The sequence below is a fragment of the Thermobia domestica genome, chromosome 10 (assembly GCF_964235325.1).
Source record: "Thermobia domestica chromosome 10, izTheDome1.hap1.1, whole genome shotgun sequence".
Classification (NCBI taxonomy): domain Eukaryota; kingdom Metazoa; phylum Arthropoda; class Insecta; order Zygentoma; family Lepismatidae; genus Thermobia; species Thermobia domestica.
Genome location: NC_137463.1, coordinates 31,246,593 through 31,272,192, shown reverse-complemented (window position 1 = coordinate 31,272,192; position 25,600 = coordinate 31,246,593). Strand labels below are relative to the sequence as shown.

Genomic DNA, 25,600 nt, shown 5'->3' with positions numbered 1-25,600 from the left:
TTACTATTATCATCATTAATTATTTTGTGTGTTGTAAAATCTAGGTTGGTGAATAACTGGTGCAGATATACAATTTTGCGACGGAGGGACCGGTGCAATTATGAAGATTATAAATGACTATTTTTAAAACTGAGATCGTAAGTTATTATGAATAATAAATTTACTTCTCAAATAACATCCAATCTTTTCCCTATGTTTAGTCCTGGATTTTTAGGTCGAGTATAGTACGATTCAAATGCTTTTTCTCAATTTGTGAAGGCGTTTTGCGTCAACTTGTATAGTTCCGTTCAAAAAACCTAGACTGCTTTCCAAACTCTGTTCAAAAAAATACCCTAGATCCTTACAAATTCCCTTTAGTTTTGGCTCATTTCCACCTCCCCCCGTTACTGTACTGACAGGATCGAACTGAACAATAATATTACAGTATGCATATATTAATTTTATAACTAATTAAGTAACTATGGCCTATGGATCCCGGAGGTTCAATGCCGCGTTCACAAAAACTCTCTACTGACTTCTATCCTTAGCCAACTGGATCTATTTCTACTTTGTATTCCCATTTCTGCAAGATCCATCTTAATATTGTTCTCCCATCCGCGCCTAGGTCTTCCTAATGGTCGTTTTCCGGTTGGTCTTCCAGTTAAAACTGTGAAAGCGTTATATAATAATTTCATTGTAGATATAAAGAAAACATAGCTACCACACAGGAAATTATGGCAATTTTAAGTAGAGAATTTGTTATATTATTTATGTTTTTAATTTAGAAGAGAGAGAGAGAGAGAGAGAGACGGAAATAGGTGTAATATTACACCTACAAATAGACTACAATCACCATAGTCACATGCTGGGCAGCAAATTGACATATGATACAATGTTAAAAAATGGAGCAAAACATACAAGAAAGAAGCTCACATGGCACGTTAAGAAACTGTCTCATCTACGATTAAAACATCTTTAACACTTTACATATTACCAGAATAAACTTGAAATTTCAGGGGAAAAATTATTGATCTTGAAACTTTAGTTTTTTTTCTTTTTTTAAGAGTGAATCAAGGAGAGAAGAGCTAAAGTCAATCAATCTGAGTTATAGAAATTGACAACTTTGAGAATACCGGATTGATATATATTAGCTTTTATTACGTAGGTCATACAATCTAAAATATGAATATGTAAGTCACTGCATATGCAGATAGCACGGTGATAAATAAAATAAAAATACAATTACTATGGGTTTCAAGATTATTTATATTTAAAGTAAGTTGTCATGTGGAGGTTAATTATTTGATAAATCTTCTTTGACTAATCATCTTTCATTTCATCATTGGGCGATGTAACATTACACCTTCGGTACAGATGAAGTTGAAAATGAAAAAATGAAATGAAATCTTTAAGTTTTACATCCCACGGTTATGCTGGTTAGCCTAAAGGAGACGGTGATTATGAAGAATGAATGAAATGTTGGAATGAAGAAAGTGGGAGAAACCTGAGAAAACTCACGCACACAGTGTTTGTCCACCACAAAGTTCACTTGACGGGAGCTGGGATCGAACCCGGGACTCCATGCACCACAGATGAACGATCTACCACTGAGCCACCGCGGCCCCTACAAATGAAGTTGAGGGGCATCACAAATGTTAATATGCAAAACAATTGGATTTAGGAATAAGGATATAAAGGAGCGAGTAGAAATCGTGGGTTATTTTCTTGGACTTCGCTAGAAACAGCGTGCAGATTATGGACAGAAAATGAGACGTCATTAAAATTAATCTTGCAATAATTACTCTACTCTTTTGCTAACTACTTTTTCACGGAAAACATTGAGGGGAATGTATGGACCGAGGAGAGTAACAGGTGTAGCACTGAAGTTTAGGATCAAAAGGCACCTGGGCGGACGCTTTTGACAGATACTATACGGGTTTCCTATGTTTTTCAGTTCTCTATTTATGGCTATTTATTGAAACGTAAATGGTAGAACTTTGTTACTTTGCGTTACAATAGGGATATTAAAGCCGACTTTGAAACCATTCTTGGATTACAGTCTATGTTAAAAAACGTTTTTCGCTTTTTAGTAAGCTTTCATGGAACACTTTTTTACTGATCTAAATTATACAGTACTATGCATATGTAATGGAAGTTCTACAGAACAGCTATGTCCGTCAGTCAGTTCGTTAACTGAGAGGTACTATAGCAAATCCGGTAATAGATATGAATTCATAGTCTCAAAAATATTTCCTGTCTCTTCCGTTATCTCTACTAAAACCGAAAGTGGTAAAAATTTCCGACTTCCGGTTTCAATATTGATCTTCATAGATCAGAACGCTACCGGATAGAAAGAAAAGCCTGTAAGATTTGAATTCATTGTCCCAATTACAGGTTCCATCTTTGATCTTATCCTTCTATTACAACTACAACTGAGATCTACGACTTCCGGTTTTCATACCGAATTCCTGGAAGTCTGCGTCAGTTTTCACAACGTAAAACGAAACTCACGTGTGTGGATTAATGTTGTAATAGATTGTAATCACATCCAGTTTCAGTAATAATGAACAATGTATCTATACTTGAGACACTGAATTCACATCAGAAAAACGTTTCTTGCTATATTTGAACATTTTTGCTCTATGAGGGTCGATAATTAAACATATAAAATGATAAGATTTCTACACTACCTGTTGGAATAGACAGAAAAGAATGGAGATGTAACCTATTCGTGGGACACTGAATGTATATTACAAAACGTTGTCTCGCTATATTTCTTCTGGATTACCTTCGATCAGGACACCTTTTTTTTTTTTTTTTGTGCTAAGGATAGTAAGAATTATTGATATAAGAAGGAAAAAACGTCAATATAAAATCGCATTTAACCATTATCCGGGCAACCGGGGCCTATCAGGTCCAGTACATTTATTTTATTCGAATTTGTCAATAACCATACATATTTCGATAACGTAAAATTCCGAATTCTTCTATCCTTAGTCGAAGTTAAAATCATGAACATATTGGTAAAGCTAATGGATTTTTTTTTTTTTTTTTTAAATTGAAAACCTTTTGCTGACGTAACCGGGACCTAGGAGGGTCCATATAACTTTAATGCAATTCCTGTAAAATATAAGATCAAATGGTTATATAATTATACATTGAATATTGCGTCTTCTGCACTTATATATACTGGGCCTGACAGGCCCCGATTTCCCGTCTACGTTACAAAGTAACTTGTCCGGATTTACTATTCTGCTAGGCTTACACAAAGTTATGCTGCTTGACAATATATATATATATATATATATATATATATTCTAGATTAGTCGGAACGGTATGTGACAATAGCACTGAATTCTGCGTGTTCAGGACTTAAAATATATACTGGGCCTGACAGGTCCCAGTTGCCCGTCTACGTTACAAAAAAGATCTTGCAAGGAGAAGGGTTTGCATTCCCAGAACGATTTGAATTTGCAACATCACACATAACGAAACTCTTATTTTGAGGTTATTGGCAAGCTGTTTCTTTCTTTTTATGCTTCAGCAATATCAGATAGTCTAAAAAGAACTGAGCCTTTTGCGCACGAGATGGCATTAGTATTAAAAAAAAACTCAGGATATCCTGAGTTGCAGAGGGTCAGGTCTAACCGCAATTTGATAGTTGACAGTTGAAACTATAGTCCGCGTCACCCGAATTGGCATGTAGCATCAGCCAATACGCTAGCAGAGCGCTGTTATTAAACCTTCAGGGATGAATCTAACCATTCATAATTGTCCACAAGTACGAACAAAATCAATTATGAATGTTTAGATTCCTCCCTGAAGGTATAGTAACGGGGCACGGCAAGCTTATTGGCTGATGCCACACGCCAATTCGGGTGACGCGGAGTATAGTACATGTGCAACTGTTGGAATTCTTACAGTCAAGATGAGTGAATCTTCCGCGAAACTGCACTACATTTTACAATTTTTTTTCGATTAAGTTCCAAATGCTGCGTAGGCCAGTGAAGTAATAGATGTTGCTAACGAGCACGATAGATTATCAAAAGCAACAGCCATAAGAAGGTGTCACTTTCGTTTTGGAAATTTCTATGTCAGAAATGTTCCTCGTACTAAGAGATCAATTATAGCAAAACTAGATACTTCAGCAAGACAATCATCAATGACCTAAACATTCGTCATCAAACAGTATTAAACCCTTTGGAGAAAGATGGCTACTAAAAGAAACTCGATGTTTGAGTGAAACATGATCTGACTCAAAAACATTTATTTACTCCACCGAACTTCCATCTGCGAATCTCCACTGAAACGTAACAAGCCATTTCTGAAGCGGTCGGTTACGAGTGATGAAAAGTGGATAACATACAACAAAAACGTGTGAAAAAGACGAGAAGTCCACACTGGCACCCAGCAAGATTATGTTGTGCATTTGGTAGAATTGGAAGTGCATCGTGCATCACGAGCTGCTCCCGCCGTGACGGGGAGAACGATAGACTCGAGCCTGCACTGTCGACAATCAACTCTAGTGCACTTAGTAAGTCAAAAGAAACGGCTGAAACTGGTCTGCAGAAAGGGCCTATAGTATGTGCATAATGTTAGACTACATAAATCTTTAACGGTCCGTCACAAATTGAGAGAATTTGGCTAGGAAGTTTTAATGCATCCACCTTATAGCCCCGGACTTGGGACTACCAGACTATCATTTGCTTCGTCTCTGCAGAACTCCCTGAATGGTATTAAGTTAATTTCAAAGGAGGCCTGTGAAAACTGCGTGTCATTTTTTTTTTTTACCAGAAATCACAGAAGTCAAACAGCGACAAGATTATCGTGCTGCCGGAAAAACGATAGAAGGTCACTGAACAAAATGGTCAATATATGATTCCATAACGTTTTTTTATGAATGAAAATAAATGTTTCTTCAATTTTCACCTACAAAGGTTTAATACGATTTAGGCAAGCTGATACAGGAAGTCATGGATTAAGAAGAAAAGAAGTATCACTTGTCATTTACTTCTGTAGCGTCCTCAATACTTACATCTTGATATATTTCGGGGAACAGTGGCACCTTTCACTAGCCAAATGTCAAAAACAACAGAACCTAGGTTATTAATGAATTCACGTAAATTTAGAAAACATATGTTCCTGTAGCAAAAAGTTTGCAAGCTGGCCACCGAGGTTCTTTATTGCAGCTAGTATTCCGATATAAAAGCCATATTATTAAAACTGATGAGTGGAAACATGGAAACCCCAATCCCGTTGTTTGCGTCTGTAAGATTTTTACTGGACGCTTTTACCAGGAAAGTTACCCACTGCAAGTTCGAGTCATTTCATAAACACATTTCGAATTTTTTAGCGAAAAGGTTCATATTAGGAAAGAGAACAGATTATTTTTTCAGTAGTCTCTTTGTGACAATTTAACAGTAACTCGTGAGACCTGTAGGTACTAACAAAATATGGGATGAGAGTATCTTAGGTATACTCCTTCACTTCTTCAGTTAACTAATTCACTTCACATTGAACTTTCGATTCAATATTTTTACTCGTCACGGGCAAAAGGTTTACGTCGTTTTTTAATGCATGGTATTCACATGAATAATGCTACAGCGACGTACCTGAAATATTGAAAAGAAATATAACTGGAAGCTATATCATTTAGGAGAGTAGTTACTAATTATTACAATATGTTCCATATGCTCATGAGTAATTACAGAAGACATCATTTACCTGAGTCGTGTGTCATGATGTTTGAAAAAATGCGATATTTCGTTGACTTTACTCCCGTCAACATTGTTAAGGATGTTATTGCTCTAGGATTATTACTTGAGCTGCCTCTATTTTGTTTTTGGGAGTACAATGGCTTACTGGTAGAGCGCCTACCTCTGGTGCGTGGACTCCCAGGTTCGATACCCGGACAAGTAAGTTTGTGGTGGACAACATCCGTTCGTGAGGTTTCTCGGGGCACTCCCGTTTCCTTCCACATTCTCATTGCACCAATCCCTCCATCATCATTCACTTTCATTAATCATCCGTCTCTTCTAGACCAACGATCATAATCGTGGGACGTTAAAGATTTAATTTTTTTTATTCTATTTTTGATTTTCTTTTGGTGCATGCGTTGAAATACATACTTTAAGGTACTATTCAGATGTTTTTGTGTTTTCAAGACTAAATACCGCGAAAATGTTATTATTGTTATGGCTCATTTTATTTGTATTTATTATTTTTGTGTAGTGAATCTATAAGGCTGTGAAAATCAAGTACCTTGTGTAAATGGGCATGTTTTAATGATGCTCGCATTTGTTTTGAAGAATGTCGAGACAAAAGTTGAAACTTTCATGTTAGCAAAACTACTGACAACGCTTCAACATACACACAGTATTTTAAACTATAATGTGTAACGGTTTCGGATATCTAACATATCCTTCATCGGACACAAGAAAGAGGTGAAGCTTAGACCCGTACTAGACTGTAGAGAACTGCTGGGAACCACTAGAGAAGGAGATGATGGAGATTTGTGAAAGCATAAGAGAAGGACAAGAATCGAGCAGCGTGAAGAACACCGAAGAGGCGAAGGAAGTGTTGAGAAGAGTGGATCTTATTGTATGCAGGGCATTTATGTTCAGTTTTGATGTTAAGGCTATGTTCCCGAGCCTTAGTAGAGAAACGATAAGTGTCATAGAAGAAATGGGAAGTACTAGTATCAAAGGATGAACAAAAGAAAAGGTAGTTAAAGTTTTGAGGAACTATGGGAAAACAGTTATTGTACAGCGTGGTACGGAAGTGGGCGTACCCCTAATTGGTGTTTACTGCCAGTTTTAGGTTTTACCCACATTTGTTTGATAACATTGCTTGGCATTGTTGCTATCCATGTTCATTTGTTTTCTGCTTGGTAACAGTTATTTGCAGTGAAGTTGGAGTAATCAACGATGTGTGATTGGAAGATGTCGTGCATCTTCACCAGCTCCCTTTGCCTGGCCTCCAAGAAGTTCCTATCCGACTACACCAGACAATGCTCTCTGGGGTTTCATAAAGATTCAAGTAAGAAACACGCGATATCACACAACCCAGGAATTACGAGCAGCTGTGGAACACGCCTTCACCCTCGTGACACCGGAGTATCTCCGCAAAACATATGCGAGCACTTGGCACAGAATTCAGTTGTGTTACGACATGGATGGTGATCGTATCGATGTTTATGACTCTTAAGACTTCAAGGTAACTGTGTGCAGACATGCTACCATAGCTAACACTATACTGTTGAAACTAAAGGGGGGCACGCCCACTGCCGGACCACCCTGTATAATTGGGGATAAGATGGTAAAAATAAAACAAGGACTGAGTATAGGTTCGAGGTTGAGCCCAATACTGGCAGAAATAGTTATGAAGAAATGGGAGGAAAAGGGGAGAGAAGACGGGGGTAAGAACTTAAATCATATTTTGTAGGTTGCCTAGGCTTGTGGAAAGGGACTAGGAGACAATTAGAGAAGTTCAAGGATAGTGTGGAGAATAAAGAAAAAGGCATAAGCTTCACATGGAGTTGGAAGAAAATGGAAGAATGAACTTTTTACACATGACCGTAATAAAACAAGGAGAGGGGCTGGTTACGAAGTGGTACCAGAAGGAGTGCTCCGCTGAGGTTTTCTGCCACAACAGGAGCGACGTGGATAGGAGTACGAAGAGGAATTTCATAACCAATATGATAAGAAGAATAGAAATACTGGAGGACGAAGAGGGAGGAAGGAAGGAGATCATAGATAAATTCTACAGACAGAGAAGAACGATTACAGCAGGAAGGAATTAGAGGGGTAAGAAGAACGCAGGAGGAGGAAGAGAGGAAGAAAGAAGGAAGAGGATGAGAGTGGAAAATGACATGGTATAGAAAGTACGGGAGAACAAACGGAGAAACTGAAGAAATTATTGAAGAAAGGTCATAACTTAGAAGCAGATTGGATAAAAAAAAGTAGGAAGAGATTAGCTTATGAACTGGACAGAGGGATTACCTATTAATGAATTATGGCAGATAAATTTTAAATAGAGTAGACAAGATGAAATTGAAAAAGGCACTTATAAGGACCAAAAATGGCGGAACGTGATTGGTTGAAAGTGAACACAGGGACCTACGGGATAGGCTGAAGGCTTTAGCCAATAGAATTTAGACTTTTTCATAAGAATGACTCTCTCTCTCTCTCTCTCTCTCTCTCTCTCTCTCTCTCTATATATATATATATATATATATATATATATATGTATGTCTGTATCAGGGTTGGCTGGTTTAAACCAAGGTGGTTTAAACCAGCTGGTTTTTTTTAAAAAAACCAACTGGTTTAAACCAAACAACAAAAAAATGTTCGTAAAAGTGTAAGTGTTTGTAAAATCTTGATGAACACACATTTGTGGGTTATCACATTTCACTCCCGTATATTATTCGTATTATATTCAGACCTAAATACCCCATTCATTACTCCAAAAGATTATACTACAAAAGCAACTTTTTTTTATAAGTTTATAAATGTTTATTTTGTGATTTTTTGTAGTTGTTATTATTGTTATGTAATTGCAATCGAAGAAAAATTCTAAATATTCTTGCGTTTCAATGTTTACTATTGATTAAAAAAATCGAAAATGCCGTACTTTTTGTGTGTGTGCGGGGGGGAAGATCATACAGACCCCACGAGAGGCATTTAGTGAAATAAGTATCTTTGGTATCTATTTATGTATAAATGAGTCTGAGCCAAATAATTCTCAAATAATAATTCGTATCTTTACTCACTTTTCTTATTGATATGCAGATTAAGTCGGTGTATTTCTTTAATTTGGACCAATAAAAGTCGTTAACTAACTTGAACTAAATTAGTTCTTCTGTACTCCGTAGTACTTTGAAATTGTTCATATGTAATTCTGTGTAATGGTTTCACTTGTGCAACTGTTTATCTTTTTGTCCTTCTGAAATGACTCTTGACATTTATATTAAGAAGCATGTAAAGATCAGTACAACGTTGTTTTTTTTTTTTTTTTTTTTTTTTTTATTATTATTATTATTATCAGGATTCCTTCATGAGTGAGTCGGTAGACGTATCGCATTTGTGGCCAATTAGTCCTGGTTCCGAGTTCAAATGGAGGACAATTTCTCTCGGATGTAACTCGAGAAGCGGTTTTTATTCCGCTATAAGCTTATGTGACCCCTTCCAGCATAGCCCGGTTGTTGCATAATAACGTCAAGGCGAAACAAACTTATTTCTGTCCATATATGATATGAATATATAGAGCAAATTATTTAAACCATAAAAACCTGGTTTAAACCAAAAAAACCGGTTTATTTGGTTTTTTTAATAAAAACCATGGTTTTTGCCAACCCTGGTCTGTATCTTCATTTATATTCTACAATGTCTTCGTTATTCTATAATTTGCCAGTATTTCTTTTGTTACAATATCCAATCAAAAACCACGAATAGTGTTGTTACGGCAAGAGTACGAATCTACACAAGTACAATTGGCAGCCAGCTTAATGTGAATTAAGTTTCCTAAGACAAAGGTATGTTTTATGTTCTTATGAATTCACTGATACATGTTTCCTTCTTCCTTCAATAATTCATCGATGGAGCTGCTATTAACCGAAACATATATGAAGGATTAAATGTTGAGGGGGCTATAGACACAAATACCTTTTTTCATTTACTAAAACATGTGCCAGAGTACGCCTTTCTTTTCTTGTTTGTGCCTGCTATTATGACTTACTGTTTGTGTAGCAAGACAAAAGTCAACTACACACCAAGGAGCGCATTATTCTTTTTTGTAGGCAATAAACAATGTTATGAAAATTGAAATATAAAAATAAAAAAATATCACTGATTTTAAAACGTAAGGAACACAATATAACATTAATGATATACAAAGTGTGACAAAATGAACGACTGGATTGGCATTTCAACCTCTGTCTCCGGGTTACCGTGCTGATGTTAACCATTACGCTACCCAGTTCATTCTCTGAACAGCCATATATTCTGTCCTTGATCGATAACACCACAACTCCTTTGGTGCTTCAACAACCAGTGTCTATATTACCGAATACTTCTGCCAAACGAATGTATGGCTGTTCAAAGAACGGACTGAGTAGCGTAGTGGTGAACGCACCGGCACGGTAAGCAGGAGGACAAGGTTCTCGTCTCGGTCGAGTCATGCACTGTTTCATTTTCTGTGCATCATTAAATTCGATCTAAAAACTGGTGTGATATAAAATCGGTTACTGTATTCCAGCAATTTATCCTAACTATCTATAACACTACATGAACTGACATAAAATAACCGGTACTTCTGACTGGCGTGGAAAGTTGAAATTTCGCATGATTGTAGCGTTCCAGGACTAACTAATAGGAAAGTTGCCAAAAGTAAATATTTTAAATTTTTAGAGGGGTTCTAAACAGACGATGAAGAATTCTCCATCTTATTTAAATTATTATGTTTTTCATACTTATAATCTCATATTTTAGATACTGGAAATAAAAGCTTGAAATTTGGTGTGCCTGTACATTTTCGTTAGCGTTACCTAAGGAAACTATTAAAAATAAAAAAAAATCCAATTGTAGAGTGATTTTATGGGGAACTAAAAAATCCTTCCTGTTATTTATATGAGACATCTTCTACACCCCAAAATGTTCAGGCACTTCTGGCAGGTTTAGAATGATGAAATGTGGCATGATTGTAGCCTTCTGGGACTAACCCACAGGAAAATTCCCAAAAGTCAATATTTTTAGTTTTTAAGGGGTCTAACGGGGAATGAAGCAACTCCCATGTTATTTAAATGGGAGTTTTCTTGGAAAATGAAAATGAAATCTTTGAGTTTTACGTCCCACGGTTATGCCGGTTAGGCTAAAGAGACAGTGATGATGAGTAATGAATGAAATGGTGGAATGAAGAAAGGGTGAGGAAACGGAAAAACCCCGAGAAAGCACACGGTGTTTGTCCACCACAAAGTTCACTTGGCGGGGGCTGGGATCGAACCCGGGACCCCAAGCACCAGAGGTGAACGCTCTACCACTGAGCCACCGCGGCCCTCTAGGAGTTTTCTTGGGATACAAAATCTTATATTTTAGATAGGTGAAATATAAAAAGAAATTTGAAATTTGGTAGAATTGTGGGTTTACGAGGTGCAAGGCCGTAGAGCGAATAAACGTGGGAGTCTAGAGTCGAAGCCTCCTGCAAGCCAAATTCAAGAAATGTTAAGAGCAAATGCACGAAATTCAATCTTGATGCAAAGGTTAATACATAAGAGACGGACGGCCGAATGCCAAGCAAACGCAGGGGTCTGGGGGGCGGATCCCCAACTAGCCAAAGGCTAGTATTAAATACAAAATACTTATTACTTGAAATTGCCACATATAATTTATTTTTAATGTACTACCAGACTTGCCATCAATGTTTTAACTGAAAATTTGTGGTCAAATTTCTTATCGTATTTATCTTCAAGCTATCCACTTTTATTGCAATACTAACTTATAAAAAATCACAAATTACACTCACATGTCTTCGCTTATCAACGCTGTCATAGTATAACTTCGTAAATTCTTCGGCTGTTCTGCAGGCTTGGTCAATCTTTGCTTTCATTTCCTGAATCAGAAAGACAAATACAGCATTACTACTAATTGAAGGTGTGATTAGTAATTTACAATGTTGCATCTGTAAGACAAAATGAATAAACTAAACATTAGGCCTATATAAACACTCACCTATTTATATGCCTTGTGATGAATTTACCGGTATTTTACCTACATATCTCACGATTTTTCTCACGTAGACATTGAATTAGAAAGTGTATACTTGTTAAGATTTTCACTTGTTATTCACCTTAATCTTTTTACCAAAAAACAAAATATAATCGATATTATTGTTGAAATTATTAATGGACAGTTTCTTAAACAGTAGCTGTAAAACTTGAAAATCACGATTACACACAATTAAAAATATTTTTTACACAAAACGCAACTATATGTAAACACACTTCAATTACAAATTCTCCATTCTGTGATTACGAGTATTTCGACTTGAAATAGATAGTCATATATATATAGTTCTTATTTGTGTACGACTGTAAGCGTATCTGTATTCAAGTTTTTAGCTAGTGTTTGGATCGATTGGCAGCAGCCGGTACAGTTAATTGACCTAAATCGAATGATGTTTGAAAAAAATAGGTGATAAATAAAACCAAATTTATTTGCTTCAAGCTGAAATAAACATTTACTAATAAACAATTATCTTCCGGCCGCACCAAACGCACAGAACAACCTTCTTCGTATGTAATATGACTTTTGTACTGGTTAAAGGGGATCCCCGAGCTTACACCCTGATCTTGTAGGCAGAACATTGTTATATACAATCCATTTTTCATCGTCTGTAACCATCCACTTGAAAAATTGATCGGTTTAGTTCTATTTCAACACAGAAGAGGAAGCAGAAATTTAGCCTATGAAATGTTTCTCCGTTAACTCATGCAACACCCATGAATCGACATTGCTAACCATTCCAAGTAGTTGTGTGTAGATCAACTTCAATTACAGCAAATATTTTGTTACCTTCAGTCTCGCCCGCTCGTCCTCAACATGTTGAATCACAAACATTAAAACTGTTTTCACGAAACTATTTGTATAATTTCTGGCACCTGAAACCGTCAACGGCACCCTCACCATACACAGACCATATCTTATTCTGCGTCTGCGACGAATTCTTGCCTTACATGCTGGACAAACTGTAAACAACAATCAAATCATCCAAATTTCCCCCCGCTTACTTACGAAAGTTCTTTCTGTCATGAAACAGCAACAATTTAAAGGTGGCATGCCCAGCCAACACTGTGTTTCAATGGAACCTAGCGCCACAAACGGGACGAACTTTTTATCAAACCGATACTACATTTACGCTCATGTAACACACATATTCATTGTTACAACTGTAAGCAGTACATTTGCTTACACTTCGGGGCACTTGATTTCGAAGACAATAACCCTTGTAGGAGAAATTTTAATTCAATCCGTCATACTTCGTAAGCATTCTACCACTGCACTACTCTGACTCTCTCTTATATGGTGGAGTCAATTGTATTAAGAATCTTTTTGGTAAATTTACTATGTTCTTCCGTATTCTATGCTTTTAAACTAACGAACATTATGATCACTGTGTTATAGCCTTATTATAAAAGAACACTCAGATTGGCACTCACGTTAATTCCTTATAGGTCACAGTCAGGCTAATACCACCCGGTGTCGCTAGTTGTGGTGCCTCCTCCCTGACACCAAGAGATGTCCCTAGCAAGCAAGCAGATGAGGGAAGGCTTGGGTATAACTAATGGCACTTGTGCCGCAGAGTAGACCCCGTAGTATTGGGGCTGAGGGGTTAGCGTTCGGCTGATGCACCCTGTGATCGGAGAAACATAGAGTCGTACTGATTTACTTTTGGTGCACCACTAGAAAGAATTGTTGAATTTCCATCCCCCACTCCAGGTTTCCACTGGACGACATGAAAATACTTCACTTCGCATAGATAATATTCAAGGGGATTACCCGAAGTACTTGTTGAAATATTACAATTTGCGCACAAATACAGTATCCGGATGTGCGACATAAAAACTATAGTAAAAAACACAAAAAAATATGCTGGGTGGCATTAAAAAGCATGAATGGCATATAACAAAGTCTTGGCAGAGCGAAAGTGGAGGGCGTCAAGAGGAAGCAGGCGCGGCAGCGATGGTGGGTATACGGGTAAGCAAGGTAGTGAAAACAAGTGGGTTTTGGCAATGATAAGAGCTTCAACGGCAGTTGTCATGATTTCAATACTAATAACGCTTCACTTGTAAACATAGAATGCAAGTTCTGTACACGCGCAGAAATATACCGACGGTCGAAAATAGCATCTAATAGAGTCATATTGATATACACTCACTCATTTTATACGTCGGAAAGCACTGGTAATGATTTTACACTACTAACTTTACACTTGTAAACCTAAAATACAGCTATGTTAGTCCCGGACATGCAATATAAAATCTACATTGCAAAACACGAAACCAACATGCCCTAGGTGACCACCAAAAAGCACGAATGCTATCTAATTGAGCCAGAGCACGGCGAAGCTGGAGGCTCCGCACGGAGTGCGTCATAACGGAGCAGGCGCTGAAGCGCTGGTGGGTATGTGGGTAAGCGACGGTAATGAGAAGCGGGTTTTGACAATGATAAGAGTTTCAATAGTAATTGTCATGGTTTCATACTAGTAACGCTCCACTTCTAAACAAAAAATACAGGTTTTGTATCTTGTTCCTTATAAACATGCCTATTCATGCAAAGTATTGAATTTTACCTGTAAATCTTCCGAAATATGGTGCGCCAAAACAACACAAGCACTGATAAATCCATTTTAAACGTTACTTTCCCGATTATTTATGATTATTTTAAATTGTTCAGTGTTGCACACTGTGTCATACCGAAAACGAAAACAACCTTTCAAAGGAATTAGCCTGTTTATAGCGTGGCATAAAAACACAAACCAAAACCACGAACCAACTTGTGACAGGTGGCTACTAAGAAGCACGAGTCAGAGCAACAGCGCAGAAGGGAGAGGAGGCTGTACGGTGGCGCGGTTGTAGACCAGTCACGTCAGCGACGGTGTGTATACACATGATAGTGGGAAAACATTTCATAAAACGTAAAAATATTTTGCCTTGCGTGTAGCAATTCCCATGATCACTGTGTACATTGGCTTCATGACGTCTTTCTTATGGTGTACTACGTAATAAGAAGCACATCTTGCATTTTATATTTCTACCTTACATATATCAGAGATAGATTTGATATTATGATAGATAGAATCTTGATCCCGACAGATTTTGATTATTTACACAATCCTATTGTGAAAACAACTGACATATATTTATTCCGCAGATTTTACAAATTTATGACCCCCCCCCCCCCATGGATAGTACCGAGCCCCGAACGAACAAAATGTCGTGATAGATTCGAGTGCTGATAGAATCAGTCGCCACCTTTCTCTCTCCTATTGCAACATACAGCTCCTACGTTAGTTACTAATACAATGAAATAAAAACACTGACACAATTATTCTCTCTTGTCAGTTCATGGCTTCACTAGACACTTTCAGACAATCCAAAATTAAAATTAATTTTTCTCTGTAATTATTCACCGCACAGCAATAACCTAGACTATTATCTTTCTTGTTTGTATCGTGCTTAACTTTCGAATAATCGTATCAATAACTGGATCTACTCTATAGTGTTTTTAACACAATCTGGTGTATGCAATATGGAAGCACAACTGAAAACTATCGTAAATAAGTACAGTTTAAACGAGCTACGCTTAATCCGCTACTACAATATACACCACTGAATAACATTTACAGTGAAGGTTGTACCAAAAATCGAGCCAAGGTCTCCGTTTTACTGTTCTATCGAGTGCTGGTGTAGTTTCGGCGCACCACATTTTGGAAGATATTTACGACGGATAAAATAAGGGGCTGCACATGAAAAATGACTCTATTAGATGCTATTTTCCACCGATGGTATTTTCTGCATACTGTACAGAACCTGTATTTTATATGTGGAGAATTACTAGCATGAAACTAGAAACGTGCTATTGAAACTCGTATCCCTGCCGAAACCCACTTCTTTTCACCACCATCGTTTACAAGTATACCCACATTCGCTGACGCGCACGATATTTTTGGAGGCACACGAGCCCGCCAGCTTCGACCTCCTCTGGCTCGGTTAGATATCTATCCTGCTCTTTAATGGGCACCTAGAACAAGCTGGTTTGTGTTTTTTGCACTGTAGTTTTCATGCCATACATCCAGAACCTCTATTTATACGCAAATTGTAAAAGAACTATACTTTTGAACAATTCTTTTTAATGGTGCGCCAAAAGTAAACCAGTACGCCAAACTTGTATATTTTTAATCATTTAGGTCTAATCCGCCGACTAATATATGCCATTGTATAACATTTAGAGGGAAAAATTACACGACTGTACCAAAACTCGACCCCAGGTCTCCGGCTTATAGTTCTAGTGCGCTAACCACCACGTTATTTACAATCAATGTGTCCAAGTGCCACCCGGATTGGACTCTCGATCCAGCTGCGCATCTTCTCACTTTGACTGTTACCGAATATATTGAATTCGCACCTACAAAGCGGTTCTTTTACAGTATGAGAATAAATGTGGGGTAAACTTTACAAGACACGCTGCAGCTGCGCATCGATAAGTAGGGCCCTTTTAAAAAGTATGGTAGAGTAGGGTAGGGTAGAGTGGAATAAGATATAAATAAGGAGGGTAGAGGATAGGAACGGGTTAGATTAAGGTTAAGTAAGTTTTGATCCATTTTTCATAGAATTATTAATGTGTAATTTCTCGTTTTTCAGTGAGTATACCTGTTGGAGCAGGCGTTGTAAAGTTAACCCCAAATGTGTTTTATTAATTTAATATATGCTATACTATACGGCAAGGTTCTAGATCACTGGTCCCCCTTCCCATTGAGCACTAATAAAGAGAAAACAACGTGCCCTGCGGGTTCTTTCCCTTCACTCGCTGACGCTCGCTCGGCAATACTGTAGAAGTTAAATGCATAAATTTTAGTACAGAAAGAAACCTACCTAGCTACTAATCTACATGGGGGACCAGTAATCTAGAACCATCCCATACTATACAACATTCACGTGTCCTGGATTCTTGATGTGAGAAACAGATTCCACTAAACATCAGTTAAGGTTACTAAGCTTAAAAGCATTAATATGTCAGATGCTAGTAGCGAAAGCTGATAATTACGGTATGTGTTTCTAAAGATATATTACACTTACACTGTAATTTTATATACTACTACTTGTTATTAATAAAGGAACCTGAAAATAAAAATAACTACTGTTACCTTTTCATAAGTTTGTAATTATATTATACAATCCTATTGATTTAATCTGTAGATTAAAAAAAAAAATCATAGACCTACAGTGCAAAGGCAAAGTTGGCATCACCAGTTAGTCGATGTGATCTTAAAAATAGAATTTTGACATATATTTGTGTCATGTACGAGTAATCGTATTAATGATACTGGCAATTATATCTAAAATCATTGGTAAAACACATGTGACAGTCAATAGGATAATAAAAACCACCAATCATTAATCGCAACTCGAATATTTGTAGGCACGATTTTTAAAGAGATGTCGCTCATTTCATGACAGTGAACTTGTACTGTATTTACAAAATACTGACAATGAACTTCTGCAAGTTATACAAGGTACCAAAGTTTGGTAATACTTCAATAAAGTTCATGAAGTAAAGCCTCAATGTTTTCACTTACAGGGTTCATCTTGAATCAGCACATAAATGAACTTGGTATAATTAACAGTACTTTTTTTTCCCTAATTGATTCACAGAAATTAGCCGCTCAAACTTGCGCTACAACCACTACATTCAACATAAACCACGCAGAATCTCACAGGGTTCTCGCGAGATCTCGTTTCGTTGGTCACGTGACCTGAACTACTACAGTTATTTTTTCAGGCATGATGGCGCCAAATGATGCTTCGCAGTTTTATGTTAATGTTTTACAGTGTTCATGGGTGCAAAAACACTTTGACTGGATTGACAAACATCTACAACTGTTTTAGATTTTGATACATTTGGGAGGTGGTTGGTTAGGTAAGTAGCTAAAGTGCATAAAGAAGCAGAAAATCTAATGAGGACATGTTGGTTCGCCTGATGACAGAGGAACATGGATCTGGTGTGAATTATTTGTGTTTAATTGCAAAGGATGGTTACTTTTCGTGCTATTTGTGTTCAGAAGAATGTCTGTGTGGTTTTTGCTGCTTTAGAGCGTATAAGTGTGCTGTAGAAAATTGCACAAAAACAAATGTTTAAAGGATTTCGGGAGCTAAAGATTAATGAAATGTACCGATCGTGCTGCCATCTGTATTGTCAATTTTGTTTGGTTACTGTAGTATAGATTGAACTAAATCATATTTTATACTAAAATATATAGGATATGGAAGAACTTACAATTGTATTACCATATTTAGTTTCTATTTGTCGTTTTCAGTGTGTTACATGTAGTCAAAAGTCAATACTTAGAGTAGATGAAGCCCATGTTTACATCCGTAATAGGGTCTCCATTGCAGATGATACTTGTGGGGAAAGGTTTGTAGCCAGGTTCACAAAACTCAAAACATTGTGCGGTGTGGGTGTAACTTCCTTGTTGTGAAGCTCTTTCTTGATCATTTATTCAACTTAAGCAAGCATTATCAAGGTTATCTAATGGGTATTTGTGTCGTAAAGAGGAAGATTTTATGAATGAAAGGTGGCTAGATGGGGAGTTCCCCAGCAGATCAATCTTCCCATCTAAATTTGGTAAATACAATTATACATGTTACCGGCACAATTGATACACAGTAATGTACTTAATACCGATATTAATGTATGCACAGTGATTGTGTAGCACATTTTATTATTTTTATCGCTCTACGTAGTGCTCACAGGCGTTTGTTTATAGTCATGAGTACAAGGATGATTGTAGGTATTGTTCAATCATGAACATACCTTGTTTATATTTACTCGATATTCAAATCAAAATGAGTTTACTTCAACACAGAGCATTCAAATTTCGCCCCCTTTAGGCAAAAGTATTTGCACAGCTGTGATTTAAATTGATTCGGTTTTGAAACTGTTTATATAAAAAGCATGGCTTCAAATAGTTTCTTTTAACAGAGGCTAACATTAGTCTTTAATATGACAAACTGTTACACACATGAATCGCATGAAGTTACTGGTGTGGGTATACTGTACACCTGTGTTGTACTTGCTTTTGTTTTTGATAGAAATATTTCTCATGATAGAGATAATGTTTTATTGTTTACACGTTTGAGTCATCAGGCGTTGTTTTTCATAATGGTTGCAATGAATGATACATACCAAACTATTGCTTTTAGAATTAAAGAATGTTTGTTAATATGGAAAGGGAAATATGTTTTCCTTTCTGAGCATAAAGAATTGATTCAGTTGCTCAGAAATTTAAGATATTTCTGTTAGTAGTGCATAAAATTGATGTGAATGCTGACCTTACATGAAGAAAAATAAATAAAAGTTATTTTTGTGATCAGAGAGATAGCATACGAATGCATTGCATTGTAATTGTTTCAAAAGAAAATTCGAGTCCAGCAACATCCCTTAGAATAGGTTTTCATTGCTAGAACGAAGTATTATTACAGATATAAGTTGACAGCTGTGATTTTACTTTAAATATCGTTTGAATAGTATCAAAATATATTGAAGCAGTATTATGCCTAGAACTTTTGAAACTTGACTTAATATTAAATACTGATATTTTTTAACAATTCCTTGTTTGGTTTCCACGTGGTTTATCCTTTTCTCAATTATTTCACCCAGCCATCTCTGTTATCGTGCAGGGTAAATGTGTAACATTTAACCGATGATTTTAGTTGATTTTATGAGGTTTTCTTCTTGGTCTGAAGTTCTGCTTAGTCCTTAAAACAGTATGTGGTTCTTTTGTATACAGTAACATGTACTACTTGTTTAGAAACATATTTTTGTTTAGAGAGGCTCTGTGTTCCGAAATTACTAACAATTTGTTGTTTGATGCAATGTTGTACATCGTTTTTGTTATTAATAATGGTTTCTGTTGTTTTAGGGACGGCGAGACACCAGCGCGTATGTCTATTTTGAGGTGCCATGACTTCTGATTTTATTACCATGATGTAAATTTTACTCAAGATATACTTGCACTGGTAGGTTTAATTTTGTTAATACTGTTAGTTACGGTTTTGTGTGTCATGCATGAATAACATCTTATTAGAGTTGACTTGAAAGCATAACTACCTCAGAACGCTTACAATGCTCCATTCGAGTTCGTTGGAAAATGTACAAATCAAGCGTTGTTTCAAGTATAAATAGAATAGCTGCCTTTATTAAAAGGATTGAACGAGGATGCTATGTTTTAAAATGATCATAAGTCTTGTAATTGGTTTTAGGATATTATTTTTGCTCTTTTGGTCTGTGATTTTTGTGGTTTTATTTTATACTTGTGATTTATCATGGTGTTGTATTGCATGTACACTTAGAGGTGCATGTTATAGTAGGTGCAGTTATTTTGACCTCTAGCGTAGCGTGATGGTTCTTATGCGTGTTTGTAATATGTGTAATTCTGCCGTCTATTCTTGGTGAAGGCACAAGCGGTTCGGATCTCATATTAAATCATAGTTTCTGTAGGTTTAGTCTTATATGGATATGGTGCTGAGAAAAGGCCTGTAAATACTGAAGTAGCAAGTGGAAATTTTTAACCTGAGATTTGAGTACACTCCACGCTGTATTACAGTGTATGTTGATGTTAACAGAATAGATTATAGTGCATAATAACATATTGATCAATTCCGTCATTTATAATGTTAAGGAGGGTCAAATTCTTGCATGTAACAGTTAATAATATTGTTAAGGGGTAAAATTGACGCTTCAGAAGGGAAATGATGGTATGTTTTTGAACGCAGGCATTGACAAGGCAATAAATTTACAGAAAGGACACGACAGGCACCCAGTGCATTGACAACTTTTCGTACCATGAAAACGGATGCTTGGAAACCAATATTTTGTTGAGTATAACGAGTGACGTTTTTGAGAAGAATCTTCAACTAACATTGGAAAGAGAAATGGATATGAGAGCTCCCTAGTGGCTATATGGTTACTGTATGCGTCTTCAGCGCGGGAGACCTGCGTTCAATTCACAACGGAAGCTTATGCGGTTTGGTTCTGATCCCACGTTAAGCTGTAAGTCCAGGTCTCAGCTAGCATTGCTGCTGAAAGGGACGATAAACTCTAATCCAACCACCACAAACGGATATGAAAAATTTATTGTCCTTAAATTCTTGAAAGAAATATATCCGTAAAGGAGTTACATAGGATACAAGAACCGAAATCACATGAATTTGGAAAATAAATAAGTATACGCCAATTTCCAGTTAGACCGTAAAATATATTAACGGGTATTTTTCAAAAACACAATGTTAAAGCATTTAGTTGACTGAAAATTTGCCTCTAGGGTTTGAAAGGATATCTAAATCCTAACAGATATGTATAAGTTTAAATATATAATTACAAAGAAAACTATGTAGGGATGACAAGACACTTAACGTTAAGATAAGAATCAAGGAATATAATTTTGGAAAATAAATCTTGAAGGGAACACCTTTGAATCGGTTTGCGTAAGAACAGAGAAACTTATCTCTTAACACTGTTCATGGTAATTTGAACAAATTGTAAGATGTCATTTATAAAAATTAAACTCTCATTAGGTATTTTCCTCATCCAGGCAACTTTGAAATATTTGGAATTAGAAGCTGTACAATGAACGCATTGTTCTGCATTTAATTTGCTTGCCTTTAAATTGATTTATTTATTGAGAGTCATTTATAAATCCTTCGACATTTCTGGAACATTTTAGAACACTCTAGGTGACGTGCCGCAACTGAGAAGCTTCCATGCTCCACGGCCTTCCGCTAACCTCTTCATCTTCAGGTACTATTTTTCTGTTTTGATATCCTCTATTAATTGTAACCTCCTTCGCGTCTTTCCTCTTTGCTGCCACCATATATCTAGCATATTCCTTATGATACAGTTCTTTCTTAGCCAATGTCCCAACCAGTTTCTCTTCCTGTCCTCAATACGAATATGTAAAACTGTTCTTTTTTCCCCACCACGGTTTCTAACACCTTGCCATTCATCTTCCACTTGACCCAACTGATTCTCTCTTTTCTTCTTCACAACTACTTCCCGAAAGCTTCCAGTCATCATTTTTGCGAAATGTCCATATTTTCGACCCATAGAATAATGCAATACTCCACACGAAGCATTCTATGGGTCTTTTTCTTAACTATATATCCAGGGTCCTACAAAATGGTAGTTTCTTCCTCCTAAAGCTTTCTTTAACCATTCCTATCCTTGCTTTTATTTCATTAGAACAGAGTTTATTTATTTATTTATTAACTATGATTAAAATAACATTTATTGTGCTTAAAACAGACATAAAATGCAATATCTCTGTCCATTCTAGAACACTAATCGATTGTAAGCTAAAGCTCGTATTTTAGTCCGTGTGATGGTATTATCTTCTTTTAAGGTACTTGTTATCATTTTTTAGATGACAATTAATGGGCTAAATATATATATATACATATATATATATATATATATATATATATATATATATATATATATATATATATATAGCACTGAACCATTGTTTAAAATAAATAGTTAATACCTACCTCAGACTGTTTATCGTGTCACTTTGATTAAAATGGGTATCCGAAGAGGGAAGAGAATTAAAATATGCCCCCCCCCCCCCCCCCCCAAAAAAAAAATCTCAGGAGCTTTTCAAATTTGGAAAGTGAAATCTAGCATATAAACTCCTTATTAAAAACAGTTGGACACCTATTCCATTGTTTTTTTCAGAAGTTCCACTTCTAAGGGGAAAAGTTTCTATAATTTTTTTTTCTCCTTGTTCAAATCGATATTGTCTATCTAATCTCACAGGAAAACGGTTGAACCGTTTGAAACTAAATTTTGAACGTAGCACATGGATCGAGCCAGTTCTTATTATGTCATTTTCATTAAAATGATATTGTAATGAGGTGGGAGAGAGGGTTTAAAACGTGTTCCAAAAATAGAGCCTCTCACGAGCACATCATGTTCGGAAGGTGAAAGTCCGTATGTAACCTCGTTATTATAAATAAGTGGCCACGTGCTCCAGCGTTTTAGGAAATTTAGGAAACACCTAGGAAAAACTTAACACACATGTCAGTAAATCATTTTTATTCTAACGTCACATAATAAAAGAAACCTGAAATTTCGTAGTTTATCAGCTAAGAAAGGCATATTTAAATTTTATTCCCTTTAAAAAAGATCAAGTATAAGTGATTTAAATTTTAAAAAATCGATGTAAATGAATTACAAAAATCATTATTATTATTTTAAATCGTGATATTCTTTCCATCCTGCTTTAGAGATGAACATTTTAAATGTGTGAGACATTCGGATATCTATATTTACGGTCACCGACAAGGAAAGATTTACGAGATTTGTATTTTGTAAAATTTTGTTTTGATATATTAAAAATTTAACTAATATAACCTTTTTCTAATCTGTTGTCACCCCGATGGGGACCCAGCTATATGGCTTCTGAAATTCTTGACGGAAGATGTTTCTATGTATCTAAACTAAAAAGTTAAAAGGTATTATTATTATTATTATTATTATTATTGTGTAACGGCTCAGAATATTTTGTCACTCACTTCACAGAACGTAATAAGCGATCAAAACAAAACTTCCCCCACCACAGCCAATTCTTGCACACTGAAATTTAGAATGGATCTAAATATGCATAAAAGATTAATTATAAATTTCATAGGGGGTGGGGTGTTTGTTTCGTTTGCCTGTCAGCTTAGGTGGAGTGAATAGTAATTCTATTGTAGGGTAGGCTTCTGAGTCGTGGTTTTTATGTCTTTTCTGAGTGTGCCTTTGGTTTCGATTGTTGATGGAGACTGCCCGATAGTATTCCCCCTCCCTAATGGGATAAGCGACCAAAACCCTGCTGAAGTGCTATGTTTTGGTTATTTGTATGTGGTGTAAGCTACAGAATGATTCCTTCTGTGGACAGAACCTGACACCCATAAATTCCAGAAGTCTCTCCTGGCTATATGATTAACGTATGCACCTGTGGCAGGAGACCCGTGGTTGGTTCCTATTGGAATTCATGTGGTTCGAATCCCACGTAAAGTTGTAGGTTTGCGTCTCATATAACCTTGGTCCTGACAGGGATTCTAAATTCCAATCCAACCGACCAAACATGTGAATTCGAGGCGAGAAAGCACTGTTAAAATCTAAAGTATTCTAGGAATTTATGAGTATCATTTAATTATGAAAGTACAGCGGTAGAAAACTGTTCATTTCCGAGGTCGTAAATAATCATGTCAATTTGTAGGAATTGATTTGATAGAGCAATTTTGGAATCGGGTCTTGACAGACAAAATGATGTTGGATTAACAAGTCGTTTAAGTGTATTAATTGTATGGAATAGCTTCTCAAATACGAGAAATCTCTTTTACAGTTTGGTCTCCATAACTAACATAGTTATCACATTGTCTGCCAAGAATTAATATGATGCTTTTGAGATACCTTGTTCTTATTTTTTGATCACATTTTTTTTTTTCTGTCAGAAAGATCTTTTTTAATTTCGGATTGTGATTTTCTTCAAATACGCCTCTTTTAGTAGGGTATTTCCAAAAGTTTAGGACTGATACTAAAATATTGCGCCACTGGTAATAAGCCATTCATGGCATACACTGCCATCTATGGGAGAAATAATGTATCAACTTCAACTATCCAGCTGCTTCAGTTCGTTGGAGGCAGTCATTTGAATCAATGGCTGTGGGTTGAGCTCGCATACTTGATGACAATGTTCCAGTCCACTGTTGTTGGCAAGGCAGCCGTGAAAGACTGCAGCGTCGAGAAGATTCAGCACCCATTCTATCGCCCAGATGTAGCACAGAAACTTCGGCAACAACAACTATGTAAACTGGAGCATTGTCGTGCACTATGCGAGCTCAACTCACGGCCACTAATTAAAATTAACTGCCTCCAACGAACCTACACAGCGCGACAGTTAAGGGTAATACCTTATTTCTCTCATAGGTGGCACTATGTGCCCATGAACCACATATTACCAGTATCACTATCAGTCCGAAAACTTTTGGAAATGAACTCGTAATTGAGAAGCGATGAGTAAGGGATGTGTTGTAAGTGCGGCTTGCTACACTTCTGTTTCTCTTAAAATCTGTTTTGCGATGAGTCCTATTAATAAAAATTACGTGTGCTAAACTTTAAGCAATTCTAAGAGCATTGTTTTTCTGGTGGGTAATTAATAATTTCTTTTACCTAAAGTTACTTAAGGTATTCTCACAAACCTGATTCATTTTCCTATATCTCTTCAGTGAAGTTCAATGTTTGTATTACGATCTCCGTAAGTAAGTTCTCGGAAGGTAGAACCAAGCTAAACCGCGTGCGGAAATGGAAGAAAAATAATTTGACAGTGTTTTGTGATAACATTTGTATGCATTTATGTAATTCTCCTTGTGGAGTTAATCTTAAAGTAAGTTTTCCCGAAGTTAAGGTATAACTTGTTCTCTTTTCCACGCCCATAAAGATGACAAAACATTCAAGTCTGTTATCAATATGAAATCTCAACCTGTCTCCGGACAGTCTACATGTGTTGTCGTCCTTAAAATCTAATGTTATGAGCAAGTTAATTCGCATTAAAAAAAAAAAAAAAAAAAAAAAATCATTCCTTTTCATAAAAATCTGTAATATCTTTCCCCCAGTTTCGCCTGTAGTCTTCCTGCTAGTAACCAACATATATGTTAAAAAACGTCTAGTGGCAAGCCACGAACTTAAGCTGTCGGTATTAAATTGGGGAAAGTTTGCTCAGTACATTGTGAGTCCGTGATTTGTAATTTTCGTAACCGGACTCCTCTGTCTCTCGTTATTTAAATAATTCTCAAGTTATTACAACT

The 25,600-nt window shown here is 36.4% G+C and overlaps 2 protein-coding genes across 4 annotated transcripts in view; one reads left to right on the top strand and one right to left on the bottom strand.

Annotated features, from left to right (window-relative positions):
- The window catches only part of Nxt1 (NTF2-related export protein 1), a 45,205-nt gene extending 27,720 nt beyond the window's left edge, over positions 1 to 17,485 (bottom strand). Inside the window, exons 1-2 of one of the 3 annotated variants that reach the window (XM_081727932.1) lie at positions 17,329 to 17,485; positions 11,497 to 11,583 (exon numbers count right to left, since the gene is read on the bottom strand). In XM_081727932.1, the coding sequence (XP_081584058.1) occupies positions 11,497 to 11,583; positions 17,329 to 17,337 (96 nt within the window). In that variant the 5' untranslated portion in view covers positions 17,338 to 17,485. Of the gene's footprint in view, positions 1 to 11,496; positions 11,653 to 16,828; positions 16,837 to 16,974; positions 17,166 to 17,328 lie in introns of those variants that run through there. The other 2 variants (XM_081727933.1, XM_081727931.1) reach the window with 2 other exon arrangements.
- Positions 17,486 to 17,525: 40 nt separating this feature from the next.
- The window catches only part of rno (PHD finger protein rhinoceros), a 91,272-nt gene continuing 83,197 nt past the window's right edge, over positions 17,526 to 25,600 (top strand). The window contains exons 1-2 of the mRNA XM_081727923.1: positions 17,526 to 17,669; positions 19,672 to 19,768. The gene's annotated coding sequence lies outside the window, so the exon portion shown is untranslated. The remainder of the gene's footprint in view (positions 17,670 to 19,671; positions 19,769 to 25,600) is intronic.